We start from the raw sequence: 22,414 nt of genomic DNA, 5'->3' as shown, positions 1-22,414 counted from the left end.
TAAAGAGCGAATCGATACGGCCCATTTTCGAGCTTAAACTATGTTTGGACAATGTATTATTAAATTCAAAGTTTGGAACAAATCGGTTACTCCGTTTAAAAATATCGAGCGTACAAATTTAACGAAAATATTTGAACTTTTGTGGGGAAGGCACCGGAAGGAGTGGACCGATAAGCACAATCTTCGGACTTTATCGAAGACTCGCAGAAATATTACGATATTCCAAGTTTGGATCAACGTACAAGCCACTGCTCATGGTGGCTGTAGGCGTTTTTTACAGCTGCCGGACCATTTTCTCAGGAAGCATGGACTTGCCCCTGAAAAAAAATTGTACTGTCGTAATAGGGGCCCCGGGAACAGCCTGCTTTAAGTTGGGACAAAATATTATATCCGTTCGAGAGTTTTCGAGCTTTCCAGCAATACAGACAGACTGAAACGGATTTCGTCCAAACATACTTGGGCTTTATTTCGATGAACCACATTCTGGCCGTAGGAAAGTGTGTAAATTCCCTCATTAGCCTGAGGCTGAGGGTACAAAAAATGTAGATTGGGCAAATTGCGTTCATGACTTTTTGCTAAAACAAGAATTCCTTACATAACCTAAGAATTTTTGTATACATGTTTAGACTTTGGATTGGGCAGCAGAATTTCATTATACCCTCAGCCTTTAGGCTAAGGAGGGTATATACACGCAGAAAAATTTATGTTAGAAATATGTTTGGATCCAAACAAATATATGTTTGGGACCGTTTGCAAACAAATATATGTTTGGATCCAAACATAATATGTTTGGGTACAAACAAATATATGTTTGCAACATTTTGTAACATATCTCATTTTGATATGTTTGGCTAAAACATATTTTTTATGTTAGAAAATTTTTTTCATGGGTGGAGAGAGGATGTTTGTCAACGAGAGTAATAACAGTGCTCTCGCGGCTGTGGAATGTTGTTTTATAATGAAGAGTTGTGTGTTTTAGACCCCAAGTATGTTTTGACGAAATGTGTTTGAGACAATTTGGAGTCGATCTAGCCATGTCCGTCCGTCTGTCTGTCAGTCTGTCCTGCTGGTTGGAGCGCACGATAACTCTCGAACGGATGAACCGATTCGGTTCAAAGTTTGGCTTTCGTAACATTTTGCCCAAACTTAGTTTAAGTTCGAAGATGAGCTACATCGGTCCACTCCTTCCGGTACCTCCCCCACAAAAGTTCGAAAATGTTCGCAAAGTTTGTGCGCACGATAACTCTTTAAGGGAGTGACCGATTTGGTCCATACTTTGTATAGCGTAAACTTTCTACCAGAGTAATATGAGGTTCCAATATGGTCTCAATAGGTCCACTGCTTCGGGTACCTCCCACACAAAATATCGGAAAAGTTCAGTTTAGGGCCATCTCTCGAATCGCTTTGATTTTTGTTTTAGCAACTTGTATTCACTGCCCTCCATACGACGGTACAAGTTTCATCAGGGGCAAGTCCATACTTCCTGAGAAAATAGCATGAAAGTTGCAAAAAAACCCTATGACACCCTGTGAGGTGGATGGAGCGCAAGATAACTCTGGAACGGATCTGCCGATTCGGTCCAAAATATGACCTTAGTAATATTTTGTTCAAACATAGTTTAAGTTTGAAGATAAGCAATATCGGTCCACTCCTTCAGGTACCTCCACCACAAAAGTTCAAATATGTTCGGAAAAATTGTTCGTACGGTAACTCTTGAAGGGAGTGGCCGAATCGGTCTATACTTTGCAGATCCTAATATATCTACCAGATATAGATCAGCTTCAAATATGGACAATATTTGTCCACTCCATCCGGTACCTCCCACACAAAATTTCGAATAAGTTCACTTTAAGACTTTTTGTTGAAGCAGCTTGCATTCGCTGCCTCAATTACGATGGTAAAAGTTTTTTTAGGGGCAAGTCCATACTTCTTGAGCAAACAGCCCGAAGAGTGTATAAACCCCCTATGGCGCCATATGTTGTGGCTGGAGGTCCACTTCCATAACGGTCAATGTCGATCCATTCCTTTTAGTATCTCCTCCGCAAAACTTTTGATCTTTAATCCTAATCAACATTTTTGTCGGTTCAAACTCCCGAAATTGTTAAACCCCCTTAAATACACACGTATTTTGGGAAAAAATTGTTTCAATATACACAGGCTGAGGGTATATCTCTGTCGGCAAAGCCGACTGATACTTTTTAACTTGTTTTAAAATTACGAACTGTATCTTGATTTCAACAGACGGACGGACAGACGGACATGGTTATATCGACTTAGAATTTTACCTTGATCAAGAATATGTGGCAAAAACCAAAAATGTTTTACAATCGATGAATCCGAGTATCAAAAGATAATATTCAAATCTCATAATAGGATTATAGAACTCGTACTTTTACGTCGTTTAATGCATATCTCATGAGTGTGCTCCTTAGAGCATCCTAGTAATTGGAGTCTAAAGGCCAATATATGATGCGTGAATTTTTTAAAAACCCTATTTTTGGCATTTAAAATTTACAAATGCCATTCAATTTCCTTTATACCCCGCGTGAATTTAGTTTTTTTTTTCGCGACGGATCTAATGAGACCTTCCGCGATCGAATTCATCCACTTAAACCGCGGATATAGATACCTTGGAAATACGAAAATCGGCAAAAATATATTTTGACAAATCGGCGTTTTAAACCGCGATTTTCTTTAACATGTTTTACATAAATGGTTATAATATGTGCGAAAACGCGTGTCATAAATTACAGAGATTCGCGTGTAATATGTTTTTTTTTTACCAAAAATAGAATGTGGAGGCACATCCGCGGTTCTTGAAGAATCTACTTGAAATATGTGTATATAGACCAGCGTCATGCGAGAGAGCGCTCACGTGCGCCCATTTAACGTTGCTCTCTCCACACACACAATTCAACCCATTGAAAAAGCATGCACTCACACAATGACACCCCGTAAGGTATGCAATAGAAAAGTATGGTGCCTGACACTGATATAGACGTATTTTTGATGGGTGCTACTGAAACCGGATGCGCATCAAAATCGTAAGCAATTTGCGCGATTTTATCCACTTTAAGGTTTTTTTGTATTGTGTGATGCAACTGGAGGCACACTTTGATCGCTGAGTGAAACATCGTAATATGCATAAATATTGAAAGAGATTGATTCGCTGTATCCAAAAACGGATGCGCATCAACTGATTTTAACTAATTCGCGAATTACAAGCTTTTTAATTTCCCCATTTTTTGAATGATTGTAATTGCAATATTACTCTTAATTTCCTATTCTTATAAGTTATCACAGTAAGCAAAAAAGCTTTCACGATGGCAAACCATATTTCTTGATGAAGTTTTAGCAGTACACATTAATTACTGTATGGGATTTTAGCGAAATAGTTAGAGAACTCCCAAATATTTTTTTTCTAATTTTTCGAATCAAACCAAAAAATATATTTGCAACAATATTTTCCAACAATAAGTTTTTTTCTTTTGTTGTTGCTATAATATGCAATTTATGTACCCAATCTCTATAAATTTGGTTTCATATTTTTCTACGCATTGTCTAGATTCCGCATATACTTTTTAATTTATTTTGGATTTCGATGGATAATTTGGATTTACTTCAAATTTTTGTATTATTTGTTGATTTTCCGCGAAAATAATAATAAATTTAATAACTATTTAAACATCTACGAATAGATATGGAATGCTGTTAACGATTTATTACATTTTCATTTTATTTAAGATATCTTAAAACAAGTATTTCGAAAAAACGAGAAATTGGCGGAACTTGCCCCGCCTACTTTGGTCACTTTCCGATGTCAAGGTGAAAAACGCCGATACACGTGTCTCATATTTTTCATAATCTGCTCAGCTTTTCCCGTCATTTTGAAAAAAAATGAATTTTGTTGCACAGTGTAATTGTAGTCAGGGCTCTGAAATGAGAGAGTTTCGCTCTCTACTATAATTCGAGCACGTTACTCCTACGTGTAGAAAAACAATAGAGTATAATTAATTTTTCTATACCGCTCGAATAACAGGCCACATGCTTTGCTCGTTTTCGAGTGTGAGTAAAGGCCTGGGTACATAAGCTACCTCGCTTGCTTACCTTGCTTGCTTTTGATAAAAGAAAAAAGGGCAACCTAGTTCGAAAATTGGCTCAGCCTTCTTTATTCTTTTATCAGAAGCAAACAAGGCAAGCAGGCAAGGCTTCAATGTACCTAGGCCTGAAATACATTCGAAATCGAGCAGATTTTAATCTGCTCTTTTAGTTTTTGTTGGTTGCTAGGATAGAGCTTTTTGAACATTACAAGGGCCCTTCGCCTTTCTGATTCCTGGGATTGTACTGGGCAAAAAATCCACTAGACCATATGTCTACGGTGAAAATTGAGCCTTCCGATTTTGACTTGAACGTTTTTACCCAAGTTTTTGGATATTTTGTCATATAACAGCCAAACCATAGAGATTTTCGATACAACACTAACCGCCTGTTCATGTATGTCGCACGGAAACCTGTACGAAAGGAAAGCAGTCACTCGCTTCCGTCTAAAAATGCGTTCATGTATTTCGCAAACTATCGTGCGACTGCCGTTACGTATCCTATGCGAAATACTACTAATTTGAATGTACATTTGTACAAATATGTTCCATAAATAGCTCTGTTCCTTTACGTGCAAGAATCATCAAGTTTTACCACTTTTTACTCGAAAAGTGTTCCTTTACTTCGGATACCATACCATTCATATGGGAGCGTTTACAACTTCTACTACTTTTGCCGGTTTTACCATTTTCAAAAGTAAAGGAACAGACCAAATGAGAGCCAAATGAGAAATGAAAACAAAATCCACATATACATACAAACATTGAAATATGTGTGATTTGTTTTGTATTTTTTCACTGTGCGACATCGTTAGCAATTGGTCTGTTCAAGTACTGCAATAATCTACTAATTTTTACTATTTTTTCCGATAACATAAAGGAAACAATGTTATCGTAGTAAAAAATAGTAGCTTTTTGCAGGTTCTGGAACACAGCAAAAATGTGTCGGTATTTTGAATTATTTTATTTTATTGATTTCTTCAAAATAATGAATGAAAACTCCATTAAAACGTGTCTATAAAATTTTTATTTTGTTTCAAGATTGTGTTGCATAAATTTGTTTTAAGATTTTCGGTGTTATTCGCGAGTTTACGTTCTACTCGGCAGCTACAAAGCAAGTGAGTGATTTTGACGTTCTCTTTCTATAAGAGAAAGTCCTTTCGAAATACATAAACCCAAATTTAATGGAAAGGTGTACGTTTACGTGTTATTTCGTATGGCTTGTCGGTCGCATAGATTTTCGTTTCGAAGGCGTTTACATGAACAGAAAATGATTTCTTTCCACTTCCGATGCGCAAAAAGCCGTTCGGTCGACATACATGAACAGGCTGTAAAACTAAAATTGTAGCCAAAACAATAATTATGAACTTTCTAGTACATCGCAAAAGCATTGGTAAGCTAATTTAGGCAGTTTTGGCCTTGAAATAGTGCAAATTTGTCGGAAAATGTCGATAAATGACAATTCCGGGGATTTATTTATTATCTTCATCAGGAATATATACTTTATACGGTCGCAAATTATTACTTCATTGCGTTACAAACGGAATAAAAAATAATTTAAAAAAATAAGTCTCAGTGTTTTATTTAGAAATGCACTTAAAACAGTCCATTTGAGCAAAAAATGTAGATTAAAATGCTTGAAATTGGATGGTACCGTTATATGGAGGCTCTATTAAACCTTGACCTACGTCCACAATTTTTAGTGGGGAAGTTCCTGGAGTATTGAGAACTCCAAATGCCAAGTTACAGCATATTCGGGCTAAACATGAAGGCAAAATCCCCAAAATACCAGAAGTCGGGTGGTACCGTTATATGGGGGCTATAGGAAAAAATCAAGTCAAGTTAGACACCGTAAAAACACTGTAACAATCAACCAATATTAGTTTTGATTTCAAATTCGTGTATTGTCATCCAAATCTGAAAAGTGTGCAAAATTTAAGTGCGATATGTGAAAAATGAGTTACCAGATTTGAAAAGCAAATTAGATAAAACCCTGTAAAACAGTGTAAAAATGGACCAATATTGGTTTTGAATTCATATTCATGTATTGTCATTCACATCTGAAAAGTGTGCAAAGTTTTAGTTCGATTGGTAAACTGCAACTGTGTTAAAAATGAGTTACCAGATTTGAACTAAACACACACCAAGGCAAGTTAAATAAAACACTGTAACACTGTAAAAACAGATTTAATATACCCTCAATACTATAGAATAGGGTATAAAAATTACCACAGTGTTGGCTAGGGTATAACAACGACAAGTAATACCTTGTATTACGAATGATCCTGACCATCCAAAAGTTAATTGCCAACCACCCAAACAATGTCTTAAAAATTACCAGGCGGTTTTCGTCCAAGCTAAATCGTTAACGAAACTTTTGATTTAAGTCAATATAAGCTTTTTCTCATCCAATAGCCAAATTCTTGTTGATGACTTCAAGTTTTTATGAGCCAGTCGCAGAGCAGATGGTTGGTTTCACGTTTTAGCCAAAGCAGAAGAAATCAACTCTTTGCTTAACTTAAAAACTTGCAACAAATTTACCGAATGATGGTTAAGAGCGTTAAAAAAATCACGTCACCACACAAAACGTGAAACAGTTTTTTTTGGTAAGGTTTTTACTTGGCGTAAAACTCAAAATTCAGACAGTTGTTTACGAGACGCGTTCGTTTAAACTTCGCTTAAAGCGCTTCAATTGAAAATTCCCACATAAATTAAAGAATAATTCATTTAAAATCAAAACAACGGAAATTGTAAATATTTAAATGTCAACAAAGTAAAAAGAAAACAATTAAACGGTCTTTAATTCGTGTAAATTTGTTGTAAAACAAGAAAATAAATACAAAACGGCAATTACTTCATTGTTAATTTGTTTATCGTTTATTTTAGATTTGTGTCTTCTTGTTTGATTTGAAATATTTGCAAAAAAAAACATTTTGTTTTGGTTTCAGTTAAACGGATTTCAACAACAACAAACATCATCAACAACAACTAACTACAAAATTTTTCGTACTTGTGAATCTTCCACATTAAGGTTGCAAATATCGAAAACCTCATCAAATTTTAATTTTCAAATTCGTGAGCAAATTTTAACAACAACAAAAACGAAGATGGAAAAAATGTGAGTTTCGACATCATCAAAGCCAATATTATGTGTGTCTTTTGTTTCCTGTTTAATAGAAAGTGTAATTAAAGTTTAAACTATTGCTGTTAAATGTTTAAGAAGTGACATTAAAAATAGATTGATGGGAATATTAGTAAACAATTAATTCAAATATGTTAACAAGTCTTTGAAAATCTGTAATGAAAATATTTTGTATATAAAACGATTGAACCTGAGGATGAGAATTTTTATGCAGAAGAAAACTGTTTCCTGGACTTGATGAACTGTATTTCCCTGAGAAGATGGTTTCGCCCAATAACATCTTGAGGTCCCTGAAGACAGTTTTTTATACACAAAAAAGTCCTGAGGTCTCTAAGAACACTTTTTCTACAAGTCCCTGAGACACTTTTTTATACAGAAACAAAATTCCTCAGGTCCATAAAGACAATTAAAAAAAACATCAGGACAAATGCGGACAAATGTTCATTTACCTGAGGAAACTTTTTTACTAAAAAAAATTCCTTAAGTCCCCTATGACACTTTCTTTTAATGAAAAAAAAATCAACAGGTCCCTGAGGACAAATTTTTATTTATAAAAATCCTCAGCTCACAGTTTTTGCTGTAGAGAAAAATCCTCTACGACAGGTCTCTAGGGCAAATTTCTCTATACAAAAAATCCTTAAGCTCCAGAGGACACTTTTTCTATAAAAAAAAATCTCATGTCCCCAAGGTTCCTGAAGACAGTTTTTTTACGAAGCATCTGTCTCAGAACACTGTTTTTATACAGAAAAAATACACAGGACACTTTCGTTTAAACGAAGTTTTTTTCTAAAGAAAAAATTTCTCAGGTTCCCAAGGACAGTTTCTTTTAAAGGAAAACATTAGTCAGGTTCTTGAGGACAGCTTTTACTGAAGAAAACAATTCTTCAGGTCACTGAGGACACATTTTTCTACAGAAAAACATTCTGATGAACATTTTCTCATCTGGTCCCTGAGGGCAATTTTTTCTATAGTAAGAAGTCCGTGAGGAGAGTTCTGTCTTTGAAGCAAATCCTGAAGTCCTTGAGGACCTACTGAAAAAATTTCTTCAGTTTCCTGAAGACTGTTTTTTTACTGAAAACATTTCCTCGTGTCCCAGAGGATTGTTTTTTCTATAAAACAATTTCCTCAGGTCCCTGAAGGTTGTTTTTTCTATAGAAAAAATTTCCTCAGGTCCCTGACGATTGTTTTTCTATAAAAAAAGTTTCCTCAGATTCCTGACGATTGTTTTTTCTTTAAAAAATTTCCTCAACTCCCTGAGGATTGTTTTTTTCTATAGAAAAAATGTCCTCAGGACCCTGAGGTTTGTCGCTGAAGGTTGTTTTTTCTATAGAAAAAATTTCCTCAGGTTCCTGACGATTGTTTTTTCTTTAAAAAATTTCCTTAGCCCCATGAGGATTGTTTTTTTTTCTATAGAAAAAAAATTTCCTGTGGTCCTTGAGGTTTATTTTTATAAAGAAAAAATTTCCTCAGGACCCTGAGGTTTGTTTTTCTAAAGAAACAACTTCCTCAGGTTGCTGATGGTTTTTGCTTTAAAAAAATTTCCTCAGGTCTCTGAGGAAATGTTTTTTATAGAAACAATTTCCTCGGGTTCCTTAGGTTTATTTTTTACAGAAAAAGTTTCCTTTTTATAGAAAAAATTTCCTCAGGTTCCTGACGATTGTTTTTTCTTTAAAAAATTTCCTCAGCCCCATGAGGATTGTTTTTTTCCTATAGAAAAAAAAAAATTTCCTGAGGTCCTTGTGGTTTATTTTTATAAAGAAAAAATTTGCTCAGGACACTGAGGTTTGTTTTTCTATAGAAACAATTTCCCCAGGTTGCTGATGGTTTTTGCTTTAAAAAAATTTCCTCAGGTCTCTGAGGAAATGTTTTTTTATAGAAACAATTTCCTCAGGTTCCTTAGGTTTGTTTTTTTACAGAAAAAGTTTCCTAAGGTTGCTAAGGTTTGTTTTTTTTACAGAAAAAATTTTCTCAGGTCTCCTTAGGTTTGTTTTTTTACAGAAAAAGTTTCCTAAGGTTGCTGAGGTTTGTTTTTTTTTTATAGAAACAATTTCCTCAGGTCCTTGAGGTTTGTGTTTTCTATAGAAAAAATAGTTTTTCTACAGAAAAAAATTCCTCAGGTCCCTGACGTTTGTGTTTTCTATAGAAAAATTGCCTCAGGTCACTGACGATTGTTTTTCTATAGAAACAATTTCCTCAGATTCCTGACGATTGTTGTTTTATAAAAAAAAAATTCCTCAGGTCGCTGATGGTTTTTGCTTTAAAAAATTTCCTCCGGTACTTGAAGATTGTTTTTTCTTTTGGAAAAAATTGTTTTTCTACAGAAAAAAATTTCTCAGGTCCATGAAGTTTATTTTTTCTATAGAAGAAGTTTCCTCAGGTCCCTGAGATTTCTTTGTTTTTTATAGAAAAAAAATCCTCAGGCCCATGAGGTTTGTTTTTTTCCTCAGGTCTCTAAGGATTGTTATTTCTATAGTTTTCTTTTTCTAAAATTTCCTCTAGGCCCGGAGGATTGATATTTCTTTAAAAAAAAATCTCAGGTCCCAGAGGTATATTTTACTATAGACAATTTTATCCTCTGGACCCTAATCAATATTTTTGTACTGAAAAAGTTGTCGCCAGATCACTGAGAAAACTTTTTTCATTAGAAAAAATCCTCAGGTCCCTGAAGACAGTTTTTTCTATTAAAAAAGTCCTCAGGTCTCTGAGGACAAACTTTCAGGTTGCTAAAAAATATTTTTCTATAGAAAAGTATTCCTCCATTGCTTTTTTATGCAAACTTTTTTCTCATATCCCTGAGGAATATTTTTCTACTGAAAAGTTTTTCTTCAGATCACTGAGAAATATTTTTATTTAAAAAAAATTTTTACTCGGCTCCCTTAAGAATAGTTTTATATAGACAAATTTTCTTAATTCCTAAGAATAATTTTCTATAGACATTGTTTTCCTCAAGTCCCTGAGGAAATTTTTCCATAGAATTTTTTTTCCTCAGTTCCTTGGAGAATATTTTCCTGGAGAAATTTGTTTCTCAGGTCACTGAGGAATATTTTGCTATAGAAAATTTTTTCCTCAGATTCTTAAGGTATATTTTTCTATAGAATGTTTTTTTCATATCCCTCAGGATTTTTTTAAGAAGATGTTTTCCTGAAGTCTCTGAGGAATTTTCAATATAACAGTTTTTCTCAGGTCGGTGAAGAATACTTTTCTACAGAAAACGCTTTCCTCAGTGACCTGAGGAATACTTTTTATTGAACTTATTTCCTCATGTCCCTGAGAAATATTTTTCTATTGAAAATGTTTCCTCAGGTCCTTGAGGAATATTTTTGTATAGGAAAAATTTCTTCAGGTCCATGAAGACTATTTTATATAGAAAAGTTCTCCACAGAACACTGAGTGTTTTCCAATAAATAATTTGTCCTCAAATCTCTGAGGACTATTTTTCTATAAAAAATTGTCTTAAGTAAATGAGAGCTATGTTTCTATATAAAATTGTTCTCTCATATACCTGAGGAATATCTTTCCTTAAAATTTGTTTCCTTAGCTCCCTTAAGAATAATTTTATAATGATTAATCTTCTATAGACAATTTTTTTCCTCAGGTCCCTGAAGAATATTTTTCTATTGACAATTTTTTTTTCAGGTACCTGAAGAATATTTTTCTATAGAAATTCTGAGGACTATTTTTATACAAAAATTTTCCTCAGGTTCCTAAAGTATATTTTTATCGATTTTTTTTTCGTCAGTTTCTTTATGTGTTTTTTTAATGTACCAGTTTTCCTCAGGCCCTTGTGGAATACATTTCTTCACTTCCCAGAGGAATATTTTCTCTTTCTCTCTCTCTAAACCGAAGAATTCTATATTTTTGCCAAATAACATAAATATCCTCTCCTCATTATGTGTTTACATACACAATTCTAAAATCAAATCCTCAAACATTGGCAATGCCGCCAACAGTAGCTGCAGCACAATTAATACCCACTACAACTAAATATTACCCAATCGTCGCCTGTTTAACAAATTTATGCAAATAGTTTAAGACAATAGCCCCGATAAACAATTTGCCAATATTGTGTATTTGTTTTCGTCTTTTTTTTTTCTACGTTGCTTCCGAATTGCAAGCCAACTACTAAAGCAAACACAGTGACTAAACCACTGTTGGGCAGAAATGCTCGGCCTCATACACAAAAGTGTAAAAAATACATGAGTCTCTCGCAATTTGCCCACCATTGGACTAAACTAACTACCAATGTTGTTGTTGTTGTTTTTGTGTTGACAACAATTAGAGGGCAATAAATTAACTGCTGTGTTTTTATACCATTGACCATCAGAAAAGCCAAACATCATCACCTACATTACCCCACAGCATAAAAATAAAACAAATAAAAAAACGCATTGCCGGCCAACTAATGTGTGCGTTCGTTGGTCAATAGTACATGAACTGTGATGGTGTGTCATTTTCGCATTGCGAATATGAATTTCGTACTGTGTCACATTAGCTTAGGATGATGTGATGTTTACAATTTTTTTTTTTATTTTGGTATCGGGTTTCTAGATACAAATATCTTCTATTTTTTAACACGCAAGTTATTAACCACAAAAACACAAAATTATCCATATTTTGTTGAACTTATAAAAACTAAGAGAGCATTTTTAACCCCACTAGTGGTGGTGTTAGTTTATGTTTGATATAAGTCTTCGAGTTGTTGTGAGAGACTCCCTTTTATGCCACATCTCTGTGAAAAGACTTCACTGATTTTTATAGAGCGTAATAAGTGGACAGAAAATAACCAAAGATTACCCTTGTTAAAATAAAGGGTTAGTAAGGGTTTTTGTAATGAATATTTTTGCTGGGTAGCTCAACAACTTCAGCTTACAGCCTTGTGATGTTTACAACGTACTGAGGAAGGATCGTACCAGAAGTGGAGGTGGGGGGATTAGCTTTCCTATTACACCAGTCTGCTCTACGCAGACCTATCTCGCTTGGCTCTAGTTGCCAGTACATGGAAAGTATGGGGGCAGCAACAAGGTGGGGAATTGCCGAGGTGGAGTTGCTTCTCGTATACATCCCGACTTTAATGCACATCATATTTCTACGTTTTGCACCGTCAATTAGGACGCCCTGGGGAGTCTCACAGTTCGCCAGATATAACCATCGTGTCCTGACCTGGTCTGACAAATGGCAACAAGTCGTTTTTCTTAGGTCAGACCATCTCCCCATAATTGTCTCCATCAGCAGACCGCCCGATTTCATCACCTCTGAATGCCGCACTTTCATCAATAATGGGACAGCTGATTGGCCAAGTTTCAGAGAGTTCACTAATCGCCGCTTCAGAGATCCGCGCAACCTTCTGATGTTCGGGTAGCAAAAATGCCGTTCTTGCTGGTCGAATACCCGAAGTGAGAACAAACTTCCCAGCAGAGGCGACGGAAATAGTAAATGAGCATCATGAGCTTCGTCGTGCCAACCGCAGTGACCCCAAAGTTAGGCAGCTGACACTGGAAGTTAACAGGCTGATCGATGAGCATAAGCGGAACAAGGGGTTAAATCATCTGAAGTGTTGCAACATTGGAGACGGAATTAGTGAATTCTGGGCAACGGTTACATTACTCTCTTACCCTGGAAAGAATGAAGATTGGACTTCAGTCACGTTTGGCTACGTTACGCTGACTGATCCGAAAAGGTGCGCAAGTTATTTCAATCGACAGTTTTTCGAGCACTCCGAGAGTGACAGGACGAAGAGAAGATTACTACGTCGAATTAGATCTCTTCCTGTTGAGCATGAACCACCACAATTTACAAAGGATGATATTGCGAATGTCACCAGGAACGCTAAATCATCCAAAGCGTTGGGTCCTGATGGAATCTCTATGGTCGCTAGCCACCTTCATTGTTCTCGAAGTCTGGAAAATGGGCAGGGTGGTATCGCTACTGAAGCCAGGCAAGGATGCCAGCAAATTTCGCTTTTGCCCCTAGCAAAGACCTTTGAGGCCTTAGTCCTTCCCAGCGTCAGAAATAGCTATCCAGTTGCCGATCATCAGCAGGGATTACGTAAGCAGCACAGCACGACAACAGCGCTGTACGTCATCTCCACAGATATTTGTCGAGCACTCAACCAGAATATGTCGTGTAATAGAACAGTGAAGGTGACGCTTGATACTGTCAGTCACTCCACGCGGTTTGAGGAATTTGAGCAGACAACCCTCCGGCCAAGTCTAAAACGCTAGATAATCAATTATATGTGTGGACGTCCGTCGTTCGTGGAATTCAGGAACAAGAAGGGAATTTCCCAAAGTGGGGTTATATTTCCGGAACTGTTTAAATTCCAGACGGCACCGAGATCGTAACGTACGCGGATGATTGTGCGATCCTGACGTCAGGTACCTTCTCTGACGACATTTGTTAAAGACTGAACTCCTATTTAACCGATCTTAGCACATTTTCCCACGTGAGGAATATTCTGATATCCGCCACTAAATCCACGGCCACTCTGTTCATCACATGGACGACGCAGGTGAGAAGAGAGTTGAATTTCGTGGTCGATGGTAGCAGAATTCCAACCACAAAGTACCCCTAAGTTATAGAGGTCACATTCGACATCACGTTCTCGTCGTCCACGCATGCCTCGGCTATATGAGACAAACTGAAATTTAGGAACATTGTCCTCAAAAGCCGCAGAACTTGGGGTGCAGATAAAGAAACCTTGTTGACCACATATAACGCGATAGGTCGGTCTATGGTAAGCTATGCGGCACCAGTTTGATCCGCGAGTGTAAGTGCAACGCAATGGAAAAATATTCGAACTTGACAGAATGCCGCCCTGAGAACAGCAACAGGGTACCTCCTCATGTCTTCAGTAGAGTATCTACATGAAGATGCAAAGATTGTTCCAGTACAGCAACGCAAGGGAATGCTTTCGTTGCAATACTTGCTCGGGTGTTACCGTGAGAGCCATCCCAATCACCATCAAAAAGGATCTTCACGTTCTAGAGAAGGAGATCCGAAGATACAGGAGAGAACCCCTAGATCAACAAGCATATCAAGCAGGATTGAATAGCATTCACACGGACGAAGCTGCCAAGGCCATAAAGAACTACAACTAAAGTCCAAGGAGTACGTCCCCCATCTATCGCAGCTGAGGAGCGTCAGCTGCTACGATAAATCAGAGTAGTTTTGGCCCAACTACGCTCTGGATATTGCAGTCGCCTGAATTTTTTTAGGGCAAGGATCGATGGCACCATCTGCCCAGCATTCGGCATGGGCCCGCACAACACACTGCACCTTTTCAACTGCCCTGCAGTGGATCGGTAGTTACATCCCATCGAAACAGCCACATTCCGGGAACTGGAGATGGACCCAGAGACAAATTGAACAGAAGAATGAACACACAAACATACAATAATAAACACTGTTACAACAACAATACACTGCACCTTTTCAACTGCCCTGCCAAATGTACTCAACTGGCTCCAGTAGCTTTGAAGTTACAGCCCATCGAAAGAGTGCTTCTCTGGACCCTTTATGAAAGAAAAGCTGCTTCTATAGACCCTTTCTGAAAGAAAAGGTGCTTCTATGCACGCTGAAAGTCGTGGGTTCTATTCCCCGGCCAGTCAACATCAAAATTTTCAACGGTGGCAAAGTACCCCTCAGTAAGGTTGGCGACATTTCCTGAGTATTTCAGCCATGTAAAACTTCTCTACAAAGTGGTATCTTAAGACACGCCTCTCGGACTCGGCGATAAACAGTAGGTCCCATATCATTGAGCTAATATGAATCGTGGTGCACTCATTCAGTTCCAGAGATAGATACATTTTAATGTGGCTTTAGACCTGGCAAATCTACCACCAAGCGGAATCTTAGCTGACGTAAAATGCTGTACCCATATATCTAGTGGGTCAAAGATTTTGGAAGCAATATATGATTTGGCAAGCGTATATGAAGTGGCAAGAGACATTAACAGATACAAAATCTGCAATTAAAATAGAAATGAACTATCTCCAAGCAAAGCTTTAAACGAGGGGCAGCCTATCGTATGATTTTGTCAAAATTCCAGCAGTATATTAAATGTTGTGGAGATGCAGAAGTATGTAGAAATATCATATCCGACTCCGACAGATGGTCAAAGATGGAAACTCCAACATTAAGAAATGAACGATTGTGTCTACCTTGGAAAAGCCATCTGCAAAGGAAATAACATTACTTACCTAGATGGCTTTCATATTAAACAGAACGTCTTGTTCCATAAGCCGAACTAAGAGTAGATTTCCAAACGCAGCGATCTTTTGCTTTACTTCTCCAATTTTGAATGCCATGTTTTGTGATATCTTCTTCAACTTGGTCTTTTCATCGGAGTTTTGGCCTTCCCTTGGCGTGTATACTGTCGAGTGGCTCGTATTTAAATGCCTTTTTGGCGGAGGCATCTTTATCCATCCTGCTGACATGGTGTAACGTGACCGTTACAAACGTCCCACCTACTTATACGCCCGATTAATTTTTTTACTACCGCAAACTCTTATTATCCATAATAATTAATAAAATAAAACTATTACTGCTTTTATTTCATTTTACATAAATTCCCCTATCAATTATTTCCCCAATTCACTTAAAAATATTCTTTAACACTACCCATCCTAATACACGTTTTACCCTAGGTACCTGGACAAAACTCACAAAACTACACACAAGACACCACACTGGTGCCAACCAACAACAAACATAAAGCAGTTGTCTATTCGTCAACACTACCCACCCCAACATACGTTTGGCACCAAAGGCAAACATACATACGCACACCACACATCACTCTTGTTGACAACACATTTTAATTTCGCACCACCATTCATACTGCAGTCAACATGTTAACATTGATTCTGGTGCATTTTTTTGACAACTCGCGCCACATGTGCTTCGCATTCACTTTGCAAACGCATATATATAAGATGTTCAGAATTTCACCATTGAGTTTGTCGAGAACCAGAGTTAGTACAAGTGAAGTGATGTGTGGCTTGACCGCAGTCGTAGTAGCCTGTAAGTAACGAGTGTACTTGACCTTATCGTAGCCGGCTACCTGCTCTTTGCCAGCTCCCCCGCTCTTTGCCAGCTCAACCGCTCTTTGCCAGCTCACCCGCTCTTTGCCAGCTCACCCGCTCTTTGCCAGCTCCCCCGCTCTTTGCCAGCTCACCCGCTCTTTGCCAGCTCAACCGCTCTTTGCCAGCTCAACCGCTCTTTGCCAGCTCAACCGCTCTTTGCCAGCTCAAACGCTCTTTGCCAGCTCAACCGCTCTTTGCCAGCTCACCCGCTCTTTGCCAGCTCAACCGCTCTTTGCCAGCTCCCCCGCTCTTTGCCAGCTCAACCGCTCTTTGCCAGCTCCCCCGCTCTCTGCCAGCTCACCCGCTCTTTGCTAGCTCCCCCGCTCTCTGCCAGCTCAACCGTGCTTGTAGCCAGCTACCCGCTCACCGTCCAACGCTCGTAGCCCGCTACTCGCCCGCATCCAGCTCACCGCATAGCCTCGTCAACGCTTGTAGTCAGCTACCCGCTCGCCGTACAACGCTCGTAGCCCGCTACTCGCCCGCATCCAGCTCACCGCTCCGCTTCGTCAACGCTTGCAGCCAGCTACCCGCTCGCCGTACAACGCTCATAGCCCGCTACTCGCCCGCATCCAGCTCACCGCTCCGCTTTGTCAACGCTTGTAGCCAGCTACCCGCTCGCCGTACAACGCTCGTAGCCCGCTACTCGCTCGCATCCAGTTCACCGCTCCGCCTCGTCAACGCTTGTAGCCAGCTACCCGCTCGCCGTACAACGCTCGTAGCCCGCTACTCGCCCGCAACCAGCTCACCGCTCCGCTTCGTCAACGCTTGTAGCCAGCTACCCGCTCGCCGTACAACGCTCATAGCCCGCTACTCGCCCGCATCCAGCTCACTGCTCCGCTTCGTCAACGCTTGTAGCCAGCTACCCGCTCGCCGTACAACGCTCGTAGCCCGCTACTCGCTCGCATCCAGTTCACCGCTCCGCTTCGTCAACGCTTGTAGCCAGCTACCCGCTCGCCGTACAACGCTCGTAGCCCGCTACTCGCTCGTATCCAGTCCACCGCTCCGCCTCGTCAACGCTTATAGCCAGCTACCTGCTCGCCGTACAACGCTCGTAGCCCGCTACTCGCCCGCATCCAGCTCACCGCATAGCCCCGTCAACGCTTGTAGCCAGCTACCCGCTCGCCGTACAACGCTCGTAGCCCGCTACTCGCTCGCATCCAGTTCACCGCTCCGCCTCGTCAACACTTGTAGCCAGCTACCCGCTCACCGTCCAACGCTCGTAGCCAGCTACTCGCCCGCATCCAGTCCACCGCCCAGCATCGTCAACGCTTGCGGCCAGCTACTCGCTCACCAGTCAACGCTCGTAGCCCGCTGCTCGCCCGATCCACCGCTCTTCACCGTCAACGCTTGTGGACAGTTACTCGCTCACCAGTCAACGCTCGTAGCCCGCTGCTCGCCCAGTTCACCGCTCAACACCGACAACGCCTGCGGCCAGCTACTCGCCCACCAGTCAACGCTCGTAGCCCGCTGCTCGCCAATTTCACCGCTCTTCACCGTCAACGCTTGCGGCCAGCTACTCGCTCACCAGTCAACGCTCGTAGCCCGCTGCTCGCCCAATCCACCGCTCTTCACCGTCAACGCTTGTGGACAGTTACTCGCTCACCAGTCAACGCTCGTAGCCCGCTGCTCGCCCAGTTCACCGCTCAACACCGACAACGCCTGCGGCCAGCTACTCGCCCACCAGTCAACGCTCGTAGCCCGCTGCTCGCCCAATTCACCGCTCTTCACCGTCAACGCTTGCGGCCAGCTACTCGCTCACCAGTCAACGCTCGTAGCTCGCAACTTGCTCATAACTAGTTTACCACTCAGTTCTGTTACTCGCAACCCGTGCACCAATCGACAACTCAGCGCTCATAGCCAGCAAGCTCGTGGCAGCCAACCGTTCGTATCCAGATACTCGTTCGTAAGCAGTCCACAGCTCGCCTCAAGCTCACCGCTGAATAACGCTCAACGCCCGTAGCCAGCTACTCACTCGTAGTCAACTTATAGCTCAGCGCTCCTAGCCAGCAAGATCGTGGCAGCCTACCGCTCGTAACCAGTCACTCGTTCGTAAGCAGCCCACATCAAGCTCACCGCTCAGCAAAGCTCAACGCTCGTAGCCAGCTACTCGCTCGTAGCCAGCTACTCGCTCGTAGCCATCACACCGCTTGCATCCAGCCACATGCCACCTTCCCACACCAGAACCAGCCTAATCAACCGCACCCGTCTGAATTCCCTGGACACACCCGTGTACCGAAGCAGAGAAACCGAGGGTCCGATCTTCCACCAGATTTGTCCAATTACATATAAATATATATAATCATATAGCTATCTGAATTACATATAAATATCCAACCAAATCTGAAATTCCACTAACGTACTATTCATTACATTAACACCCAAGAGTTAAATAAAGAATTGAACTTATAAAACTCGTGTTATCACTTAAGGTTTGTGGGTCCTTGAGTTGACCCTGGAGACGACTGAGCTTACCTCAGCCTTAGACAAAACCACTCGTTATATATGGCGCCCGAGCAGGGACACGACGAAGAAACGAAAAGCGGAAAAACCTCAACCATCGCCAGCGAAGATTCGTCGAGGTCCATGAATAGTAAAAGTGGAAATTTAGAAAATAAAGACACCCCTACCACACCGATCAAATATCAACTAACCATGTCTAACGCCGCAGAAGTCATCAGTACCATCCACCAATGGGGATTAAAGTACTCAGGCGAACAAGACCTGATGGAGTTCATTGAGCGCGCTGAAGAATTGGCAGAGTGTTATTCAATACATCAGGATCGCCTTCTCCCGTCCTTACTCACCATTCTGGAAGGCAACGCACTGAAATGGTACCGGGTCAAACGGACCGACATCAAAACTTGGGCCGATTTCCGAGCAGAGGCCGGAAAATTTTTTCTCCCCAAACGGTACTTAAGCCAGATCGAGCAGAATTTTTACAACCGTAGACAGCACGCCCGAGAAAGAGCGAAGGATTATATCCTCACGATGTTAACGAACTCCCGTCGACATCCCCAGCTGAGGAATATGGACCACTTGGACCGAATTTACGACGGCTTGCGTCCAGAATACCGTCATTACGTCAGACGGCACGATTTTAAAACCCTCGACGACCTGATGGATCTGACGGATGAGTATGAGTTATTGAAGCGGGACGAAGCTCGTCTGGAGAAACCGCATACCTCCCACATGCTACATGCCACCGACGTTCCGTACTCCAGAAAGAACCACTGCTGGCGTTGTAAACGTCCGGGTCATACCCGCTGGCAATGTCAGCAAACTCCAATGTTGTTCTGTTCCTATTGTGGGCAGAATAACGTCTTTTCTCGGGACTGCAGCTGCAAGACAAAGGATACCAGAGGAACAATTCCGGCGGCATCTGGACCAATCGTGCGATATTTTCTCCCTGTAACCGTCGAAGGAGTCAACGTCCATGCCCTCATCGACACAGGTGCTTCCTTGAGTTATATCGACGAAGCAATGAGGAGGAGGCTCCAGTCTAAAGGAGTACTTCCCGGAACAACCACAAAGAGAATCCAGATGGCGGACCAACGGGTCGCATATTGCGAATCCGGTCTGAACGTGAGGGTGAACTACAAAGACAAGTCGACGGTTATACCGGTTACCGTCATGCCAACCTTAGCCGTTCCTCTCATATTAGGTTTGGACTTCCTGGCCGCAAGGGACTGTCGGTTGAGTATCGATGGTGAAGTCATAAGGTTATCCAACCCTGAACCCCACCACGACTTTATGCACAACGCCACGTTTGATTACTCTCGCCAAATACCTCCAACGCTTGATCTTAAGCCGAATGAGAGCGATATGAGGAAAGTAAAGCGAACATCGACTCAACCGCGGAAGGTGGCGGCAACCCCCCAACAACAGAAACGAAATATACCTGAAAAAGAATCACCACCGAAATTTATCCCGAACCGAGAAATCCGATTGCAGGATAGTAAGAAGACGTCTATAGCATGCCCTTCGCCCAAGGCTTCTAAGGCTAACCCGGTCCCTTCGGATGTTGAAATAAACTCTCAAATACAAGTGTCAAAACCAGGAGAATTGTCATCGGTAGGTGTTAACCCCGGAATCGGTGTGCAGAACCAACTGATATGCACACTGTATGCCAACAACCGATCAGCACCCATCCGTAGCATGCAAAACGGGTCGCCAACATCTCCAAAACATGTTCCGAAAAGAATAATAAGAAAAACAATAAAAGCTAAGAAAAGCATAAATCAAAAAGGAAGCAAGAAAACAAAGAATAAAAATAAATTGAAGAAAATAAGAAGAAAAAAAATAAGATGAAAAAAAATAATAAAAAAAAACTAGAAGAAGAGTTCTGGAAAAAATATATAAGAATCAAAACAAGAAAAAAAACAAAAGATCCAAAAAAGGACACTAACAACAGAATAAAAAAATAAATAAACCTGAATTAAAAAAATAATAGATTAAGAATTTGAAAAAAAAATGAAACCAGAACAAAAAAAAAAAAAAAAAAAAAAAAGAGAGAAAAGAAGGAAGTCTGGGAAAAAAGAAAATATATTTTCTTTTTTTTACCGAAGTGAGGAGGGAGCTGTAACGTGACCGTTACAAACGTCCCACCTACTTATACGCCCGATTAATTTTTTTACTACCGCAAACTCTTATTATCCATAATAATTAATAAAATAAAACTATTACTGCTTTTATTTCATTTTACATAAATTCCCCTATCAATTATTTCCCCAATTCACTTAAAAATATTCTTTAACACTACCCATCCTAATACACGTTTTACCCTAGGTACCTGGACAAAACTCACAAAACTACACACAAGACACCACACTGGTGCCAACCAACAACAAACATAAAGCAGTTGTCTATTCGTCAACACTACCCACCCCAACATACGTTTGGCACCAAAGGCAAACATACATACGCACACCACACATCACTCTTGTTGACAACACATTTTAATTTCGCACCACCATTCATACTGCAGTCAACATGTTAACATTGATTCTGGTGCATTTTTTTGACAACTCGCGCCACATGTGCTTCGCATTCACTTTGCAAACGCATATATATAAGATGTTCAGAATTTCACCATTGAGTTTGTCGAGAACCAGAGTTAGTACAAGTGAAGTGATGTGTGGCTTGACCGCAGTCGTAGTAGCCTGTAAGTAACGAGTGTACTTGACCTTATCGTAGCCGGCTACCTGCTCTTTGCCAGCTCCCCCGCTCTTTGCCAGCTCAACCGCTCTTTGCCAGCTCACCCGCTCTTTGCCAGCTCACCCGCTCTTTGCCAGCTCCCCCGCTCTTTGCCAGCTCACCCGCTCTTTGCCAGCTCAACCGCTCTTTGCCAGCTCAACCGCTCTTTGCCAGCTCAACCGCTCTTTGCCAGCTCAAACGCTCTTTGCCAGCTCAACCGCTCTTTGCCAGCTCACCCGCTCTTTGCCAGCTCAACCGCTCTTTGCCAGCTCCCCCGCTCTTTGCCAGCTCAACCGCTCTTTGCCAGCTCCCCCGCTCTCTGCCAGCTCACCCGCTCTTTGCTAGCTCCCCCGCTCTCTGCCAGCTCAACCGTGCTTGTAGCCAGCTACCCGCTCACCGTCCAACGCTCGTAGCCCGCTACTCGCCCGCATCCAGCTCACCGCATAGCCTCGTCAACGCTTGTAGTCAGCTACCCGCTCGCCGTACAACGCTCGTAGCCCGCTACTCGCCCGCATCCAGCTCACCGCTCCGCTTCGTCAACGCTTGCAGCCAGCTACCCGCTCGCCGTACAACGCTCATAGCCCGCTACTCGCCCGCATCCAGCTCACCGCTCCGCTTTGTCAACGCTTGTAGCCAGCTACCCGCTCGCCGTACAACGCTCGTAGCCCGCTACTCGCTCGCATCCAGTTCACCGCTCCGCCTCGTCAACGCTTGTAGCCAGCTACCCGCTCGCCGTACAACGCTCGTAGCCCGCTACTCGCCCGCAACCAGCTCACCGCTCCGCTTCGTCAACGCTTGTAGCCAGCTACCCGCTCGCCGTACAACGCTCATAGCCCGCTACTCGCCCGCATCCAGCTCACTGCTCCGCTTCGTCAACGCTTGTAGCCAGCTACCCGCTC

General features: G+C 41.2%; 1 protein-coding gene across 1 annotated transcript in view; it reads left to right on the top strand.

The window, feature by feature from the left end:
• Window positions 1–7,085: 7,085 nt before the first annotated feature.
• The window catches only part of LOC141395156 (uncharacterized), a 57,814-nt gene continuing 42,485 nt past the window's right edge, over window positions 7,086–22,414 (top strand). The window contains exon 1 of the mRNA XM_073970644.1: window positions 7,086–7,215. Coding sequence (XP_073826745.1) covers window positions 7,205–7,215 — 11 coding nt within the window. The 5' untranslated portion in view covers window positions 7,086–7,204. The remainder of the gene's footprint in view (window positions 7,216–22,414) is intronic.

Source organism: Musca autumnalis, unplaced genomic scaffold, assembly GCF_047663935.1.
Source record: "Musca autumnalis isolate F117 unplaced genomic scaffold, ASM4766393v1 scaffold_2, whole genome shotgun sequence".
Lineage (NCBI taxonomy): Eukaryota > Metazoa > Arthropoda > Insecta > Diptera > Muscidae > Musca > Musca autumnalis.
This window is presented reverse-complemented; position numbering and strand designations above follow the sequence as displayed.